The 15764-nt window shown below is 37.1% G+C and overlaps 1 protein-coding gene across 3 annotated transcripts in view; it reads right to left on the bottom strand.

The window, feature by feature from the left end:
- The window catches only part of DENND1B (DENN domain containing 1B), a 214343-nt gene that overhangs the window by 130990 nt on the left and 67589 nt on the right, over positions 1 to 15764 (bottom strand). For all 3 annotated transcript variants that reach the window (XM_087930332.1, XM_026700460.2, XM_087930333.1), the window contains one exon: positions 5425 to 5474. In XM_087930332.1, the coding sequence (XP_087786458.1) occupies positions 5425 to 5474 (50 nt within the window). The remainder of the gene's footprint in view (positions 1 to 5424; positions 5475 to 15764) is intronic.

The following is a 15764-nucleotide window of genomic DNA, read 5'->3' as shown; positions in this document are numbered from 1 at the left end:
CAGGGAGGAGAGGTGATGGAAGCGCTGCTTCCCTGGCCGGCAGAGAGAGCCTGAAGCCGCCCATCCTTTCCACCGCTCACCCAGCCCATCCCCATCCCCATGCATCTCCAAATGCACCGGCAGTTCCAAACACTGCAGCGGAACGGGCATCAGGCAGAGGCGCTGACTCGGGGGGGGGCAGCTCAGAGGAGGACGCGGCGCAGGCTGTTGCCTTGCCTCCCTGTCCACAGATGGGTGGACGCTATGACTGCCTCGGTGGCCCCTTCGGGTTCAGGCTGGAGGGACTTGGGAAGGAAGCCAAGCTTGGGTCGGCCCAGCTCTTTGGCTTGGCAGGCGTGCGTGCACCCATGGCTCGATTTCCTGGCTCTGCCCAGCCCGCACGGCTCTGGCGCGGCTCTGATGGGATGAGCAGAGGGTCCAGCGGGGAGGCGCTCATTGCCTTGGCGAGTGCTCCGCCGCCGGGCAGGAGAGCCCACCTGTCAGCTGCGCTGGGCACCCCAGGAGAAGCTCTTGACACTCTGCCCAGCACTAGGCAGGGATGGCGGCTGGGTGCTTCTCCCGGGGTGGGCCGATCCTGAGCTGCGGCCCCAGGAGATTCACCTCCCCACGTGGGGTTGGGCTGCCCTCTTGAGCAGGGGAGGCTTTGTCATACCGGTAGTAGGGTGTCATTTTAAAAAGAATTGGCTTTGCCTTTGAAGGCGAAGGGAAAGCGGTGACAGGAGCTCCTGAAGCCGAGTGTCTCTGCCAGGCTCCGGTTGTAGGGAGGAGCCCTGGCTGGCTACGCATGGCTGTGCCAAACGGTGCGGCATTGGTCTAAATGCTGCGGCAGCAAGGGAGAAGGGAAAGCAACGGTGGGGGAAGGTGTCCTGATACGAAGTGCCCCACCAACGCCAAAGTCAACGCAGGCAGCACCATATCCAGGTATGCAACAAAAGTACTTCCTAACGGCAAGCCCCCCCACGCCATTCCCCCCCCCCATTTTGCATGTTTAATATAAGCCTTAATTTGGGGGGAGGGGCTTAATTTGATTTTATGCCAATAAAACATGCTGGGCCTTCCTATTGGTGGAGGCCGTATTGTTGGAGAAACATGGTATCACTTGAGCATCTCAAATGATGGATCAAAACATGTAGCTGAAGCCTAAAATCTAGCTATAAATGCTACATTTGGTAGTACATTGGATGAAAGCATGTAGGATGCAAGGAGATGTGTAAGTTTTCTATATAACATGGTATTTATGTCTCCATAGTATAGTTTTACCATGACATCAAAGAAGTGGACTCATTCTGTAGATCAGCTGGTGATAAGGAAGAAGTTGATATCATGATAAAATGTACTGAAAATTCTTTTCCATGGCTCCAGATAATGAAAATCTCATAAACATATCTCCAATAAAGGAAGTAAATGTTACAATATTATTTGATCAACTGTGATGGAAATTGTAAGTCCTTTTAGTAGTGTCTCAAATTTGGTGAATATTGGTGAATTAAGCATGATTGACAGTATTTATAGATGAATTCCAAATCATATTTGTCTAATAAATATAAATCTGGGAATGCAATTAGCTGATACTATTAAAATGAGTTTTTGTATTTTTGTTCTCTTTTTTAATGTGTCAGATTTGCTTAAATATTTTCAAAAATATTGGCTTTGAGATGCTTTTTCTTGTAGAAAAATGACAAAAGTGATGGAATTGCTAGGAACAAATTGTTTCAGTTATTATAGCTCACATAATTCTACCACTGACTAAATAAGCAATAGAACAAACATTCCTCACTAATTTAATAAATGAAAACCCATAGAAGAGAATTATTTGTCATTCAGACTTGGAAGTGTGGGGTCTTTGGTGCACTCTGAGTTTAGTTTTTTTTTCCCCAGATGTTTCATTAACAAATTAGTAATGTATCAAGAACCCTACAAATGAAAACCTCTCCAAAATATAATATAATATAATTTTATTTATTTATTTATTTAATTTGTTTATTTATTTATTGCATGTATTTATTTATTTATTGCATTTTTATTGCATTTATTTGCTGCTCATCTGACGGTTCAGGAATTACATATCTAATCACTGGAAACCATTCTGTCAGCAAATGGTCAAATGAAACTTTTAAAATAGCTACAGAGAAGGAAAAATATAAATCAATCATAAAATGATCCAATGTCTTAACAAGCCACAAAGTTTAGAACTACAAGATAGTTCAGAACTATTTTTCTATTTGCAGCTGGTGATCTACAGATCTAAGCATTAAAAAAATATTTTCACTGTTAAGGACAATGAAATTATAATTGCATTTGACAATGAAAAGGCAGGATTAATTTCACTTTAATTAAGCATGATTTCTTCTAATTCATTGAACAAACTCTCAAGTTAGTTGACTTTTGTTAGTCTACCTCCTGTCTTAGATAAAATCTCTACACAGATTTTAGCTTCCAAGTGACTGTTCTACTTAGCACTATATTAATTCCTATATTCAAATATTCTCCTTCATAAACTGTATTACATTTCTATGTTCTCCTTTATAAACTGATAATTTATCCAGTTGTAGAGCTGATCAAGTTTTAATTAATTTTGATACTTGACTCAATTATTCTCCTACGCTTTTACCTTAACTACTTGATAAGCAAATAGTTTTTTCCTTGACTGTGAGATCTGAATATCAATTTAAATTAATCTAATCCAGGTAAGGAGATAAAAACAGCCATTATGCGATGATTCATCATTGTATTATGTCACATTTAACCTGTTCAAAGAATACTGTATATGTGTTCACAGAATGATTTGAATGATTTTTTTGAAACTGTTAACATTAATATTTATACATATTCCTGAATACATAGGGGAAAAATGTGGTATTTAAATTTAAAAATAAGAAAATGGCACTCATTAAGAATTTTTTTATCAAGGGCTATATCATTGCAATTTTTATTTTAAAAGCTCTCACCTCAAACATAAAGAATATTTTTTAAGTTGAAGTTTCAAAAAAAGCAATATCACTGTAATTCTCTATCATAAAGGAAGTTATACTGTAAAATATATAAACTGTAGCCTCTCCTTGGGCCTTTTCTTCCTTGCCTCATTTGGTTGTTAAGATTCAACATTTATTTTGGTCTTCTTCCAATAACTTTCACACTTTTGAAATAAAAGTCTGTTCTAATCTATAAGTAAGGTGTTTTTTTTTTATTCTAGTGTCCCAAAGGTGCTTTTTCAAGAGGCACCTGGACTTTCTGGTTTTTCTTTGAAGACGTTTCGCTTCTCATCCAAGAAGCTTTTTCAGAGCTAAAGAAGCTTCTTGGATGAGAAGCAAAGCATCTTTAAAGAAAAACCAGAAAGTCTATTTGCCTCTTGAAAAAGCACTTTGGGGACAACCATGACCTGGATAACTGAGAATCTCCTTAGATATCTTATTCTAAATTGTTAAGAAAGACAGAAACCATTAGCTATGAGAAGCAGCTGGATGATCTTGGACCAGTCACTCTCTTTCAACCCAATCCATCTCACAGGGTTGTCATTGTGTGGAAAATAGCACCCATATATCTGCCACCTTGAATTATTTGTAAAAATAATGAAGATGGGATAGAAATAAATAGACAAACAAATAAACATTTCTTCCTAGTTACATAGGCCTTAAAGTGTCCACTCAAATATTGCCATTTTATTCATAATGTATGCATAGTTTATAATTGAAAATATCCTGGACCAATTGTTTTATAGTACAGTGATTAATTTTTAAGAAAACCTTAACTGCTTCATTGTTTCTAATTTTCTTCATTTGTAGTTGTTGATTTAGTAACCAGTAGGTTTTAATGCTTTACCAAGAACACTATCTTAACTATATTAAGTTATATGCATTTTTACTTTCTTTTCAACTTTTCAGTAGCTCCTCTAAATTCAGTGGGTAAGATAGACTGCATAACACATATATGCAGATCTGAAGAACAGGGAGCATTTCCAATGCAAATCTATTTTCAGATAAACACTAAAAGAGCAATTGATTCAGCAAAACAACAAAGAGATCCATTTTGTATATAATAAAAAACTAATAATATTTCTATTAGAAGAAACATTGGCAGGCTTCATGGCTCAAACATAACTGTATTTCACAAGGTTTTAAATCTACTATATTTTTCCATCAGAATAGTTATGATGTGATTAAACTTACTTTACAGAGTTAAAAAAAGACTGATTCTGAAATTACAGTCTCATTGTTGCTCTTTCTCAATTTGTTTTATTCAAAGTTTGTTTTATTTATATAGGCCTATTTTTGGCCTGCAGAGTGCTTCTGGATGCCAGGGAGACTGAAAATGGGACTTACGAGGGTTTGAAAGGCCAAAAATAGGCCTGTATTCACTCTATATGACACACAGACATTTCCACCCACTTTTTTTGGGGGGGGAGTGCATCTTATAGTCCGAAAAATACAATAATCCTTACTAGTTTAATTTAAAAGCTCATATCAATTCCTAGTTAATTTTCATTATACTTTATTTGATTTTTCAATTTACCCTCATTTCAAAATACTGTATTAAAGACACAGAATGATTAGTGGAAGCTAATGAAAAGCAATTGGCTAATTAAAATCATTTTAAACAATGCCCCAAAATGTTTCTTGAGTTACAAAAAAATATATTACACAGGGTAAATATCCATAATTAAAATCAATTATATGGGATAGAACGGAGTCCTACAGTTGACAGAATGTTTGTATATGAGAGTCAAATCTTTATCTGGCTATGAAGTCCAGTAGGTGAGCTTGGAATTTTTTTAGTTATTCTTCCTGACATGTGCCCTCCAACTGGATTAAAGAATTGTAAAGAATTATCTCCATTGAATTCTACCGGTTAAAGAAATCTCCAATGACTAATCAGCTACCGGTAACTTATAATTAAGCATTTCATTAAGCCTTCACAGAGTTCCACATGGAACAACAATTCTGCTTAGCTGGTGTCATAACAGCCATTCTCAGAAGAGGTGGGTTCCTCCTATGATAAAATGAGGAGCAATGCCTCTTCTAATGGCATCTGTCACCCATATTTTTTTTTAAAAGGTATTAAAAATCATGAATGTTTTTCTTTTAAAATCTACTGCTTAATAACAAATGCTTGCTCTACCAAACTATTAAAAATGAGTAAATACTGCAGAAGTAGATACAAATAATGTCTTATAAACTTTATATTAATCAGAAATACATTCTAAAGATTTACGGTTATATATTAAAAGCCTAAAAGTATACTAAAATCAAACTGCTACTGCCAAAGATACCTATTAAAACTTAGAATTCAGAAAACATTTTACTTCTGAATTATTTTGATACAGTGACTCAATCCATTCAATATTTTCCTAAGAAAATCAAAATTTTGCAATGCAAATTGTTTTCAGAGCACCAACCTCATTTATTGAAAAGTTGTGATAAGACATACCTTGTAATGTCAAAAGGAAAGCAGAATTTAGGTATACTCTGGAGGATTGCCTGTAAAAGCAAAAATAAAAACAAAAAATGTTATACGTATTTAACAATTACCTGAATATGCCTGTAACTTTTTTCTCAGAAAAAAATCAAACAATATTTGATAGGAAGAGGAAACTGCTGCATGTTCCTGGATCAAAATAATTGATTATTAAAAAGGAATTAAGTTTGTGCTTTGGCAGATTGCAAAGACAATACCATAGAAACCCCAGGAGGGAAAGGCCTGGCCTGAAGGGTATTAACACCCTTCACATCCCTGCTGGGATTCCCTTCAACAAGGCCATATGGATTTTACAAGAAACACCGTACCATATGGGTAGGCCACGTCTGGTGCTACTTGTACTACAGACTAGCCATAGGGACTTCTGATGGATCCTGGCTCAAAAATACAAATGTTGTTTCAATTAAAATACAAACAGAGGAAAGGGAACTAAGTTGACAGCATATACATTTTATGAGCAAATGTTTTTAAAAGCTGGAACTTTTCATTTGTTATGGACAGAGTTAACCCTTTAGGATAGCAGCAAGGTTCAAAATTACCTGCCAATTAAAAAGAAAAGAAAAAGAAAAAGAAAATACCTGTAATTTTATAGAAATAATACACCTATTTCTTCCTGTTCGGTTTGACATGCTCAGTGACACTTTTCTAATTACACGAATGGCATATACTGGTTTGAAAATTTATTGGTTTTTTTGAAAGTTTTATTTGGGTTTTCACAAAAACAAAATACAAATAAAACATCTTTTTTGAAAATAGCATGGTCCCAGGTTATCACTTCTTCATACAGACACCAAACTCAATTTCATGCTCATTTTTATATTCTATTCCATATCTTATTACCGTTTTATATTTTCTACATAGTTTTTTCCCCCCTCTTTTAATTTTCTCAACTTTGTTTTAATTATCTCATCTCAGTTCAAATCATTATATCTATACTTTTGTCTGTCCTGTTTCAATTTCACATTATCTTTTCTTATTAAGCAAATTTTTCCCTGTAATTACCAATTAGAGTATGACACCTTTATATCCTTTAATTTTATCCATTCAAACTCTTATTTAAGCTTCAATGTATACTTTTAAGATTATAGCATTCAATATAATACATAACTTCCAATCGAATTCTGCTTGGCACATTCTTAAAATACACACTATATTCTTAAAAAGAAAAAATTATATATATATGTAAATAAAGCACACATTCCATTCCAATTCAATTCTATCATTAATATTCATTAAAATCTTAACATCTTTAACATTTCTTTTCGATTAAATGTCATACTTCCTTGGGAACACTTATAAACTTTCCATAGTTAATTCTTTTTTTCCCATATTTCTCACTTATATTTTTATAAATCATTACTAATAATCAAAAATGTTCCAATTTAATTCTCTCAATATTTTAATTCATTTATTTATTACCAAACATTCAACTACATTACAGTAAATATTTTATCCATCATTTTAATCATATTTTCTAAAATTATTTCTGTTTATAATATAACAATGCTATCTTGTGTACCTTTGCAGAATCCCTTTTGCAATTAAATTTTCACCCATTATCTCTAAACAAGCTTATATCCTTATATCTTTTCCCTGTTTCTCCATTTCTTGTTTCTGTCTTTTACAACTTCTTTTCCTTGCCTTCTTCCCCCTCTTCATCTCCCTCCCCTTTTTACCCCCTCGTCTCTCTACTTCTAACTCTCTCATCTGTAATCCCCTCTTCTGTTGCTTTCTAATATTATATTTATCTTTCAAATTCTTCTTCTTCTTTTTGGTTGTTTTTCTAGTCTTAAACCTTTCACTCTCTTTCCCCCCTTTTCATTTTTTCCCCCACTTAAAATTATTTGATCATTAAAGATGGCTTCTTCTTTGTCCCAATCTTCTTGTTCTGCAAGCGTTTCTTGTTGTTTCTCATAGTTCCAGATCTCCATTTGTAAGAATTGAAATACGAAGCCAAAAGAACCTCTCCCTTCTTGTGCATCTTCTTTCCATTATTCCATTTTTTAAGTTCCATTTTCAGTTCTTCTAAGAGTGATACCATTTTAAAGACTTTTAAACAACCACCTATTTGTTGCTTTTGCTGTTTGACCCAGTCAATCAAAACTTTCTCTTCTTATCTTCCTCCTGTACATTCTTTTCTGGTTGAGTTCTTCTTTGTGGTGGCCATTTCTGACCACCGCTACAACCGCCTTCGGAAAAGGGAGTAATGGCCAGCTGGGGAGGAGAGATGCGGCTCTCCTCAACCCTGAAGGCAGTCTCCCCCTTCTTCACCACCTCTACAGGGTGGCTTAGCCCCGAAACCAGCCGGAGATGAGGTTTCAGTCTGTCGGTGAAGAAGCTCAAACCGAAAGCCACTGGTTTGAAAATTTATTATAAAGTGAAGAAAATTAGTAGAATAAAGATAGCAGTTATAACTATCTAGAGTTCAATGCCACTATGACAAAACAAGAAATAGGATTGGTGCCATTCCCTTATTTTCAGCTATATGGTACCAATATTCACACAAAATTAAACTGTTTTTTTGTGACATTAAGGTAAGATTACTGAAAAGATTAATGTTATAATGAAGAAAGATTTCTGCTTGAACATGTACAATCTAAGCTCTAACAGAGGTCTGACAGGATGTTGTATCGGACATGGCAGTTATGTTATCTCTGCATTTTCACACAGGCAGAAGACGGCTAGGTAAGTAAATTTACTGCAATAATTAGGAAGCCATATACATGAAGATCTCGTCCATCTAACAACACTCTAGTATCCTGTCCTCCATGTAAATATTATTTGCCAGGTTTAAATGCTGGACCACTTCCTTCCAAATCAATAGCTGTTAGCTGCTCCTTTCCCACCCTGAAATTTCCTGCCATCCATTTTGTCTTAACAAAATGGCTTCCTCAAGCAGGACAATCAGAGCAGTGGTGGGATTCAAAAGGGTTTACTACTGGTTCTGTGGGCGTGGCTTGGTGGGCATGGCAGGGGAAAGATACTATAAAATCTCCATTTCCAGCCCACTCCAGGGGAAGGATACTGCAAAAATCTCCATTCCCTCCCCATTCCTGGGGAAGGCTAGTGCAAAATCTCTATTCCGTCCCCACTCCTGGGAGAAAGTTACTCAAAAATCCCATTCCCTCCCCACCCCACTAACCTGCTTTCCAGTTCTGTTCTCCTGTACAAGGCAACAAAAGAAGACCCAGCCAATGAGTTGGGACTCGGGAGGCAGAGAATAGATGGGACCAGGGCCAGTCAGAGGTGGTATTTGCCGGTCTCTGAACTACTCAAAAATTCTGCTCCCGGTTCTCCAGAACTGGTCAGAACCTGCTGAATACCACCTCTGAATCAGAGATTCCACCTTGCCTTCTTCAACCCTTACAAGAAGGAAAAAAATTGAAGATTGTTTGGGGGAAAACATACAAGAAGTATTTTCTTTCAGTTACTAATATAAAATTAGTATTTCACGAGGGGAATGGGTAGGAGAAATTTGGAGGAAATTGGCTAGTTACACAGATTCAGGTAGCGTGGCATAAATGTTTCAAAAATCATTGTTTTCTTACTGGATGCACCTTAATTACAGACCCTGCTTAAGAATTTTCCCTCTTCAATGAAAGAAAGGATGTTAGGAAAGCTTGGAAATATGCATCCCATGCTTCATGAGAGCTAATATAGCTGGGAAAAAATATTTCCTACAAGCATGTTTTATGTCCTCAGTTATTAGGATTTGATTAACAACATCAGGCAAAATATACATTTCTCATTATTGGATTTCAGATATATTAAATTAATTGCCATAATCTGTTATTCCTTGGAAAATTTAACTTTCACTAATGTTATGTGGCTATAATTTCATATTACATTTGTGTGAACAAATTCTTTCATATGTTTGCCTAATCTTCCAACTTTGATTTCAGGTTCTAAATCAGTGAAAAATTTTCACTGATACAAATGCAGTGTAAGACCAAAATGAAAACCACAAGAAATTGGTAAAATCACGATAGAAAGAAAAGGAATGGAAAAAAGTGCATGCTCAAAAGCTGGTGACTGTTTTATTAGGTCCTAGTCTCAGCGAGGCAATGCTATAATTTTATTTGGACCTTCCAATATATTTTCAAGAAAGATTGTCTCTTCATTTTATAAAGCATCACTAAAATCAGATTGTCACAATTTACTTAGAGATGGCAAACTAATGCTACCCTCATAAAAAAGAGGCAAAGTAATATATATAATATTTAAACGCTACTCAACTTATTAAGCTTATTATAATAGAGAATGCTGTTTCCTCCCTCTGCCTTCTTCTTCACAGTAATAAATACAAGTTTGTCTTTACCAAACCACCACAAACAATATTTCTTTGCAATATTGATTAGTAAGCACATAAGATTCTATCTCTAAGGAACTGTATTGCAGACATTTGTAACATCCCTGTACGTTTTCTAGTCTTCCATAAAATGAGAATGCACAGAAAAGAGGAAAAACAGATATTATTGTATTTCACTGTAACAGATATATCAGCCCTTGCTGCAACATTGTGAGGGGCAAACTAACTCAATACCTTTCTTTCGATCCTTCCCCCATCTGTGTGTGTGCGTGTGCACAAACACACGTACACACACACACACACACTCTCTTCTGCAAAATATGGCCTCAGCTCGCTTCCCAACTGGCAGGATCATCCCTCAGGGGACAAGTCTTTAAACCTCCGCACTCTTTAAAATTCAGCCAGCCAGCAAGTCTATACACTGGTGTATAAACAGTACACGAGAAAAAAAAAATCCCCCCAGCTTATGTCAATGACAAAGCAACTCAGCAGTTGACTGTTTCTCCCCTGACAGTATAAGCCAGATCAATAGATGGAAGGCTACCTAGGCTTGTAAAGATCAGTTCTCTGCTTTAATTACAGGTGTTATTCAGATTTTACAATAAAGGAAATTAACATGTTGTGCAGAATGTTTCTTAGGATTAAATATGCAATCAGCTGAAAAACTAAATTATGGAATATTTGTAGAAAGTATACCCATGTTAAAGTTGACTGAATAACACTGAAATACCCTTTATGACAGATAATGTTTCTATAGAAGACAAAAAGCCATTAAAAATATGCTTAAGTCATGCCTTGGCTAGTAGTCAGATCAATTTGACATTCTGGTAAAGAATTTCTGTAACTAGTGCTGTAAAGAGATACTGAATTTTTTTTTCTTGGTAATGATATCAGTAAAAAAAAAAAAAAGTGTCCGGGGCTAATATACCCGGATTACATCATGGTCATTCAGGATATCCTGAGAACCATGGGTGCAATTCAGGTAGATTAGAGAAACAAAAGCATTTTTGTAACCTTCCTGCAACCAAAAAAATAAATAAAAATAAACTACTCTTAAAGACCAAAGCTGTTAGATAAACCAGTCAATGATTTTGCTTATTAGAAGTAGCTTTAAAATTTCACAATTAAATTGATTACTAAGAAACAAATAGGGAATGTTTCTATGCTATAAAGAAAAATATATTTTTCTGAATTTGCTTTTACAAGTTTTAAATTCTGAAACCCAAAAATGAAAACAGCATACCTTTGCTGAAGGAACAGCAAAGGCTTCTCTACCTAACCCTTTCTAATATACAGGTAGTCCTTGACTTACAACCATTAACCATTTAGCAACTTTTCAAAGATACAGTGGCACTGAAAAAAGTGACATGACTGATCCTCTTACTTAGAACCACCTCAACATCTCCATGGTCATATGATCAAAATGTGGATGTTTAGCAGCCAGCACATATTTACAATTGCAGTATTCTGAGATCATGCAATCACCATCTGTGATCTTCCCAGCTGACCTCCAACAAGCGAAGTCAATGGGGGAAGTTCATTCCCTTAACTGCAGTGATTCACTTAACAATCATAGCAAAAACGGTCGTAAAATCAAGTGTGACTCATTAAATCCCCACTTTGCTTAGCCACAAAAAGTCTGGTCTCAATTATTATCGTAAGTCGATGACTACCTGTATAGCAAGAATAAGGGTCGTTGGTTCTTACCTGATACAACCTTTCTCTTTGGGTAGAGATAGCATTCAGAATTGGGTTATCAGTCACTGCTTGCTGATTGGACTGAGTCCGTCAGATTTTTTTTTTTAAATAAAGTTTTACTGAGTTTTAACAAAACAAATAAAACATCTTATTTGAGTACAGCATGGTTCCGGGTTATCACATTTCCATACAGACACAATTTCATATGCATATTCATCTCATGTATTCAACTTCATATCTTATTACTCTTTTTCCAACTTCTTACTATTTCTCCCTTTACTTTTCTTAATTTTCTTTTATGGTTATCTCATTTTCTTCTTATTCAGTTGTATTTCTTTTACCTAAATTTCTACATCTTTTTATTCATTGTACTTATACTTTCATCTGTCTTGTTTACAATTTCATGTATTCTCTTCCAACATTCTTAAGAAGCAAAATTCCCCCTATGATTGCCAATTGAAGTGCAACACCTTTAAATCTTATTGTTATTATCATATGAAATCTCATTAAACATAGAATTTGTGCATTCTAAAATTATAACATTCAAATTTCTAATATCTATTTTATATCATGTAGATCTCATCATTCAGACTCTGCTTGGTACTTCCCCTTGAAAATGTAAAAAGAAAAATTCTAAAAAACATAGCAAAAACAATATATATATGTAAACATTAGTAAACAAAATAGTTATTCAAAATCATTCTGGTACTGGTATGAACCTTGTAAATCTTTCACGTTTCTTTTCATTATCTATCAATCTTTGAGAAAAATTGAAATGTTTCCCTCCCTTCCTTATTATTACTTAACTGTTAATAAGCATACCATTGGATAATCATACAGTTTTATCTTATAAATTATTTCCTATTAATAAGCAAAATAATTATTCAAATTCATTCTAATAACTGGTATAAATTTCCTTATAAATCTTTCACATTTCTTTTCACTATTTTATCAATCTTTAGAAACAATTGCAATGTTTCCCTCTCTTCTTTATTATTGCATTAATTATAAATAAACATACCATTACATAACAATACAGTTTTATCTCATAGATTATTTACTTATTTCATTTCTAACTCATTACAGTATTCTACTGTCACAACACTACCTTTTGTACCTTTGCAGAATCCTCACTTTTAACTTAATTTAACCATTGTCTCTGTGTTTTCTAGCTGAGCAAATACCTTTAATCCTAGTATGTTTCCCCTTTTTCCTTATTTCCTGTTTTTGTCCCTCATAAGTTCTTTCCCTTTCTATCTTTCCCCCCTTTTTCTCATCCCTTTTTTATACCCTTCTCTCTCTCATTTTCCCTTCTGTAGTTTTCTTTTCTGCTTCTCCTTGCTGTTATACTTCTTTTTCAGACTATTTTTCTTTTTGGCTGTCCCCTTTGATCTCAAACTTTTAACTCCTTTCCACCTTTTCCCCCTTATTACCACACTTTGCATTATTTGATCATTGAAAATGGCTTCTTCTTTGTCCCACCCTTCTTCTTGCTCTTGAAGCTTTTCCTTTTGCTTTTCATAGTTCAGGATCTCCATTTCAAAAAATTCAAATACAAAGCCAAAGGATCTTCCTCCCCTTTCTGCATCTTCTTTCTGTTTTTTATGTCTCATCTTCAGTTCCTCCAGGAGTGATAGTATTTTAAACACTTTTGAACAACCACCCGACTGACTTTAAGTAAAAACAGAAAAAGAAAGAAAAAACCAATGCCAGAAACTTTTTTTAAAAATCTCCAAATGATCCCAGACTATTCCTTCTTGTTTCTTTCCTTTACTTTTCCTTTCCGTGGGTTACTGTATCTTTTAATAAGATTTCAATTACAATGTATCCTTGGGAGTCTTTTCAAAGTTTCACTACTAATCCTCTTTATTTTTCCAGGTGGCACTCCATTTTTCCATTATTCCAAGTCCCACCCTTTTGCCTCCACTCGTCTCCTTTTTAGGGCTTTAAAATGACCAAGAAAAAATCTTTATTCTCTTTTGACACTTAGATTTCAGCTTAAGGTTGCCTATTAGTGTCAAAACAGATTAATATAAATTTCTTTCCATTCCATTTGTAATTGTCAATATAAAGGTTTAAAAAGGGTTTTTAACCTCCTTTTCTCTCTCCTTCGATGCTTAAAGATCTTCTTTCAGAAGTATCCCTCTAGGTACTTTTAGATTCAGGGTACCTTGCTTAGATGTTCTCTGTTGTTTAGCCCAGTCTGTCTGCTTTCCTCTTTGTCTTCGTCCTGCACAATCTTATCCAGTCTGGTTCTACTTTGAGGTGCCCATTTCTGACCACCGCTGCAACCGCCTTCGGGGAAGGGACTTTAGACCAGCCAAGGAGGAGAGATGCGGCTCCCCTCCACTTAGCTAGCAATTTCCCCCCTCTTCACCACCTCTACGAGGTGGCTTCAGCCCTGAATCCAAAGGATTGGGGTGCTCCAGCGGTGAGCACAGATCCAAACCGCACACAATCACCGATTTCAATCTGTTGCTTAAGAGACCCAAACCGGAAGTCGAGTCTGTCAGATCTTTGAGGACACTCTCCCTGCTGCTAAGGGTGCCCCAGAAATTGCCAAAGGAATAGTGACAGATTGACGTGTGTTCCTGTAACAATAACATGCTCCATTAGATTTGGAACGGACCAAAATAGGGTGGGACTGAATGCTATCTCCACCCAAAGAGAAAGGTCATATCAGGTAAGAACCAATGACCCTTCTCCATTATGGTGGAGATAGCATCCAGGATTGGGACATACCAAAGCTGGCTGTCCTGTGGGTAGGCCTAGTGCGGTCAGAGTCCCCTAGACAGGGTGGACCTTTTGCAGAACTCTCTGTCCAAAAGCTGCCTCCACAGATGCAAAAGAGTCCAACTTATAGTGTCTGATGAACGGAGAAGGCGAGGCCCAGGTTGCTGCTCTGCAAACCTCTTCCAGAGAGGCCTGAGTGGCCCACACTACAACGTGGCCACACTTCTCGTCGAATGGGCGATTATTCTTGGAGGAACAGCAAGTCCTTGGGCTTGGTAGGCCTTGGATATGCATAGTCTTATCCATCTCCCCACAGTTGTTAGAGTAACCTTATACCCCATTGTAGAAGGTTGGAAAGAAATAAAAAGGTGATTCAGACCTCCTGAAGGGAGATGTCCTGTTAACATAAATATGCAGGACCCTTCGAACATCCAGAGTGTTCCATTGTTGTTTTTTTAATGTACAGAATGCGGACAAAAATCAGGTAAGATTGGTTCCTGGGCCCTATGGAACCATGAGTTCACTTTGGCACAAACGAAGGGTCTAGTCTTAACACAACTTGGTTGGTGTGAAACACACAAAGGTCCTTCCTGACAGATAAGGCTGCCAAGTCCGAAATTCTTCTGGCAGAGGTGACTGCCACTAGGAAGGCCACCTTACACAATAAGAACTGCAAGGCATTAGATCTCAGTGGTTCAAATGGGGCCTCGGTCAGAGACAGCAGTGCTTTAGAGAGGTCCCATGTCGGATAGCAATGAACCACTGGAGGCCTCAGGTTTGTATTCCCCTTCAGAAACTTGCAGACAGTTGGGTGTCTAGGTGATTCTACAAGGAGAGAACAGAAGACAAGGCTGCAACCTGCCTCCGCAACTTGTTGGGAGAAAGTCCCTTGTCTAGGCCATCTTGGAGAAAGTCCAGCATCTGGGTAATCCAGGCCACAGTAGGGTCCCTGTCAGATCTAGAGCACCAATCGCAGAAAGCCTTCCAAGTTGCATCGTACATGCAATTAGTGGAGGGTCTCCTAGAGGCTTGGATGGTACTTATCACCTTGGAGTAATAATGGTCTAGGATCAGAGATCCATGCTCAATCTCCAAGTGGTCAATTGAAGCCACTGGGGCTCCGGATGTAAGACTGGTCCCTGGCTGAGAGACACTCTGTCCTCCAGCATCCTCCAAGGGCGGGACACAGATAGGTTTACTAAATCCGCAAACCATGGCCTTCTGGGCCAATGAGGGGCCACAATAATGAGTTCTGCTCGTTCCCCCAACATTTTCTGAATCACCCTCAGGATCAGGACCAGAGGAGGGGAAGGCATACAGAAGCTCCCTGGGCCAAGGGCTGCATTAGGGTGTTTGTGTGTCCTGTGTGTTGTGTGCCCTGCGTTAGGGCATTCATTCCCTCCCTGTGTTAGGGCGTTCATTCCCTCCACAAACTTGGAGTAGAATCTCGGGAGTTGTGTGTTGTCTTGGCAGGCGAAAAGATCCACAGCTGGCACTCCAACGCACTCAGACAGCTCCTGAAACAAAGCGGGGTGCCAACCCCACTCTGCGT

This window comes from Pseudonaja textilis, chromosome 3 (assembly GCF_049901715.1).
Source record: "Pseudonaja textilis isolate UNSWEBS1 chromosome 3, rPseTex1.2, whole genome shotgun sequence".
Lineage (NCBI taxonomy): Eukaryota > Metazoa > Chordata > Lepidosauria > Squamata > Elapidae > Pseudonaja > Pseudonaja textilis.
This window is presented reverse-complemented; position numbering and strand designations above follow the sequence as displayed.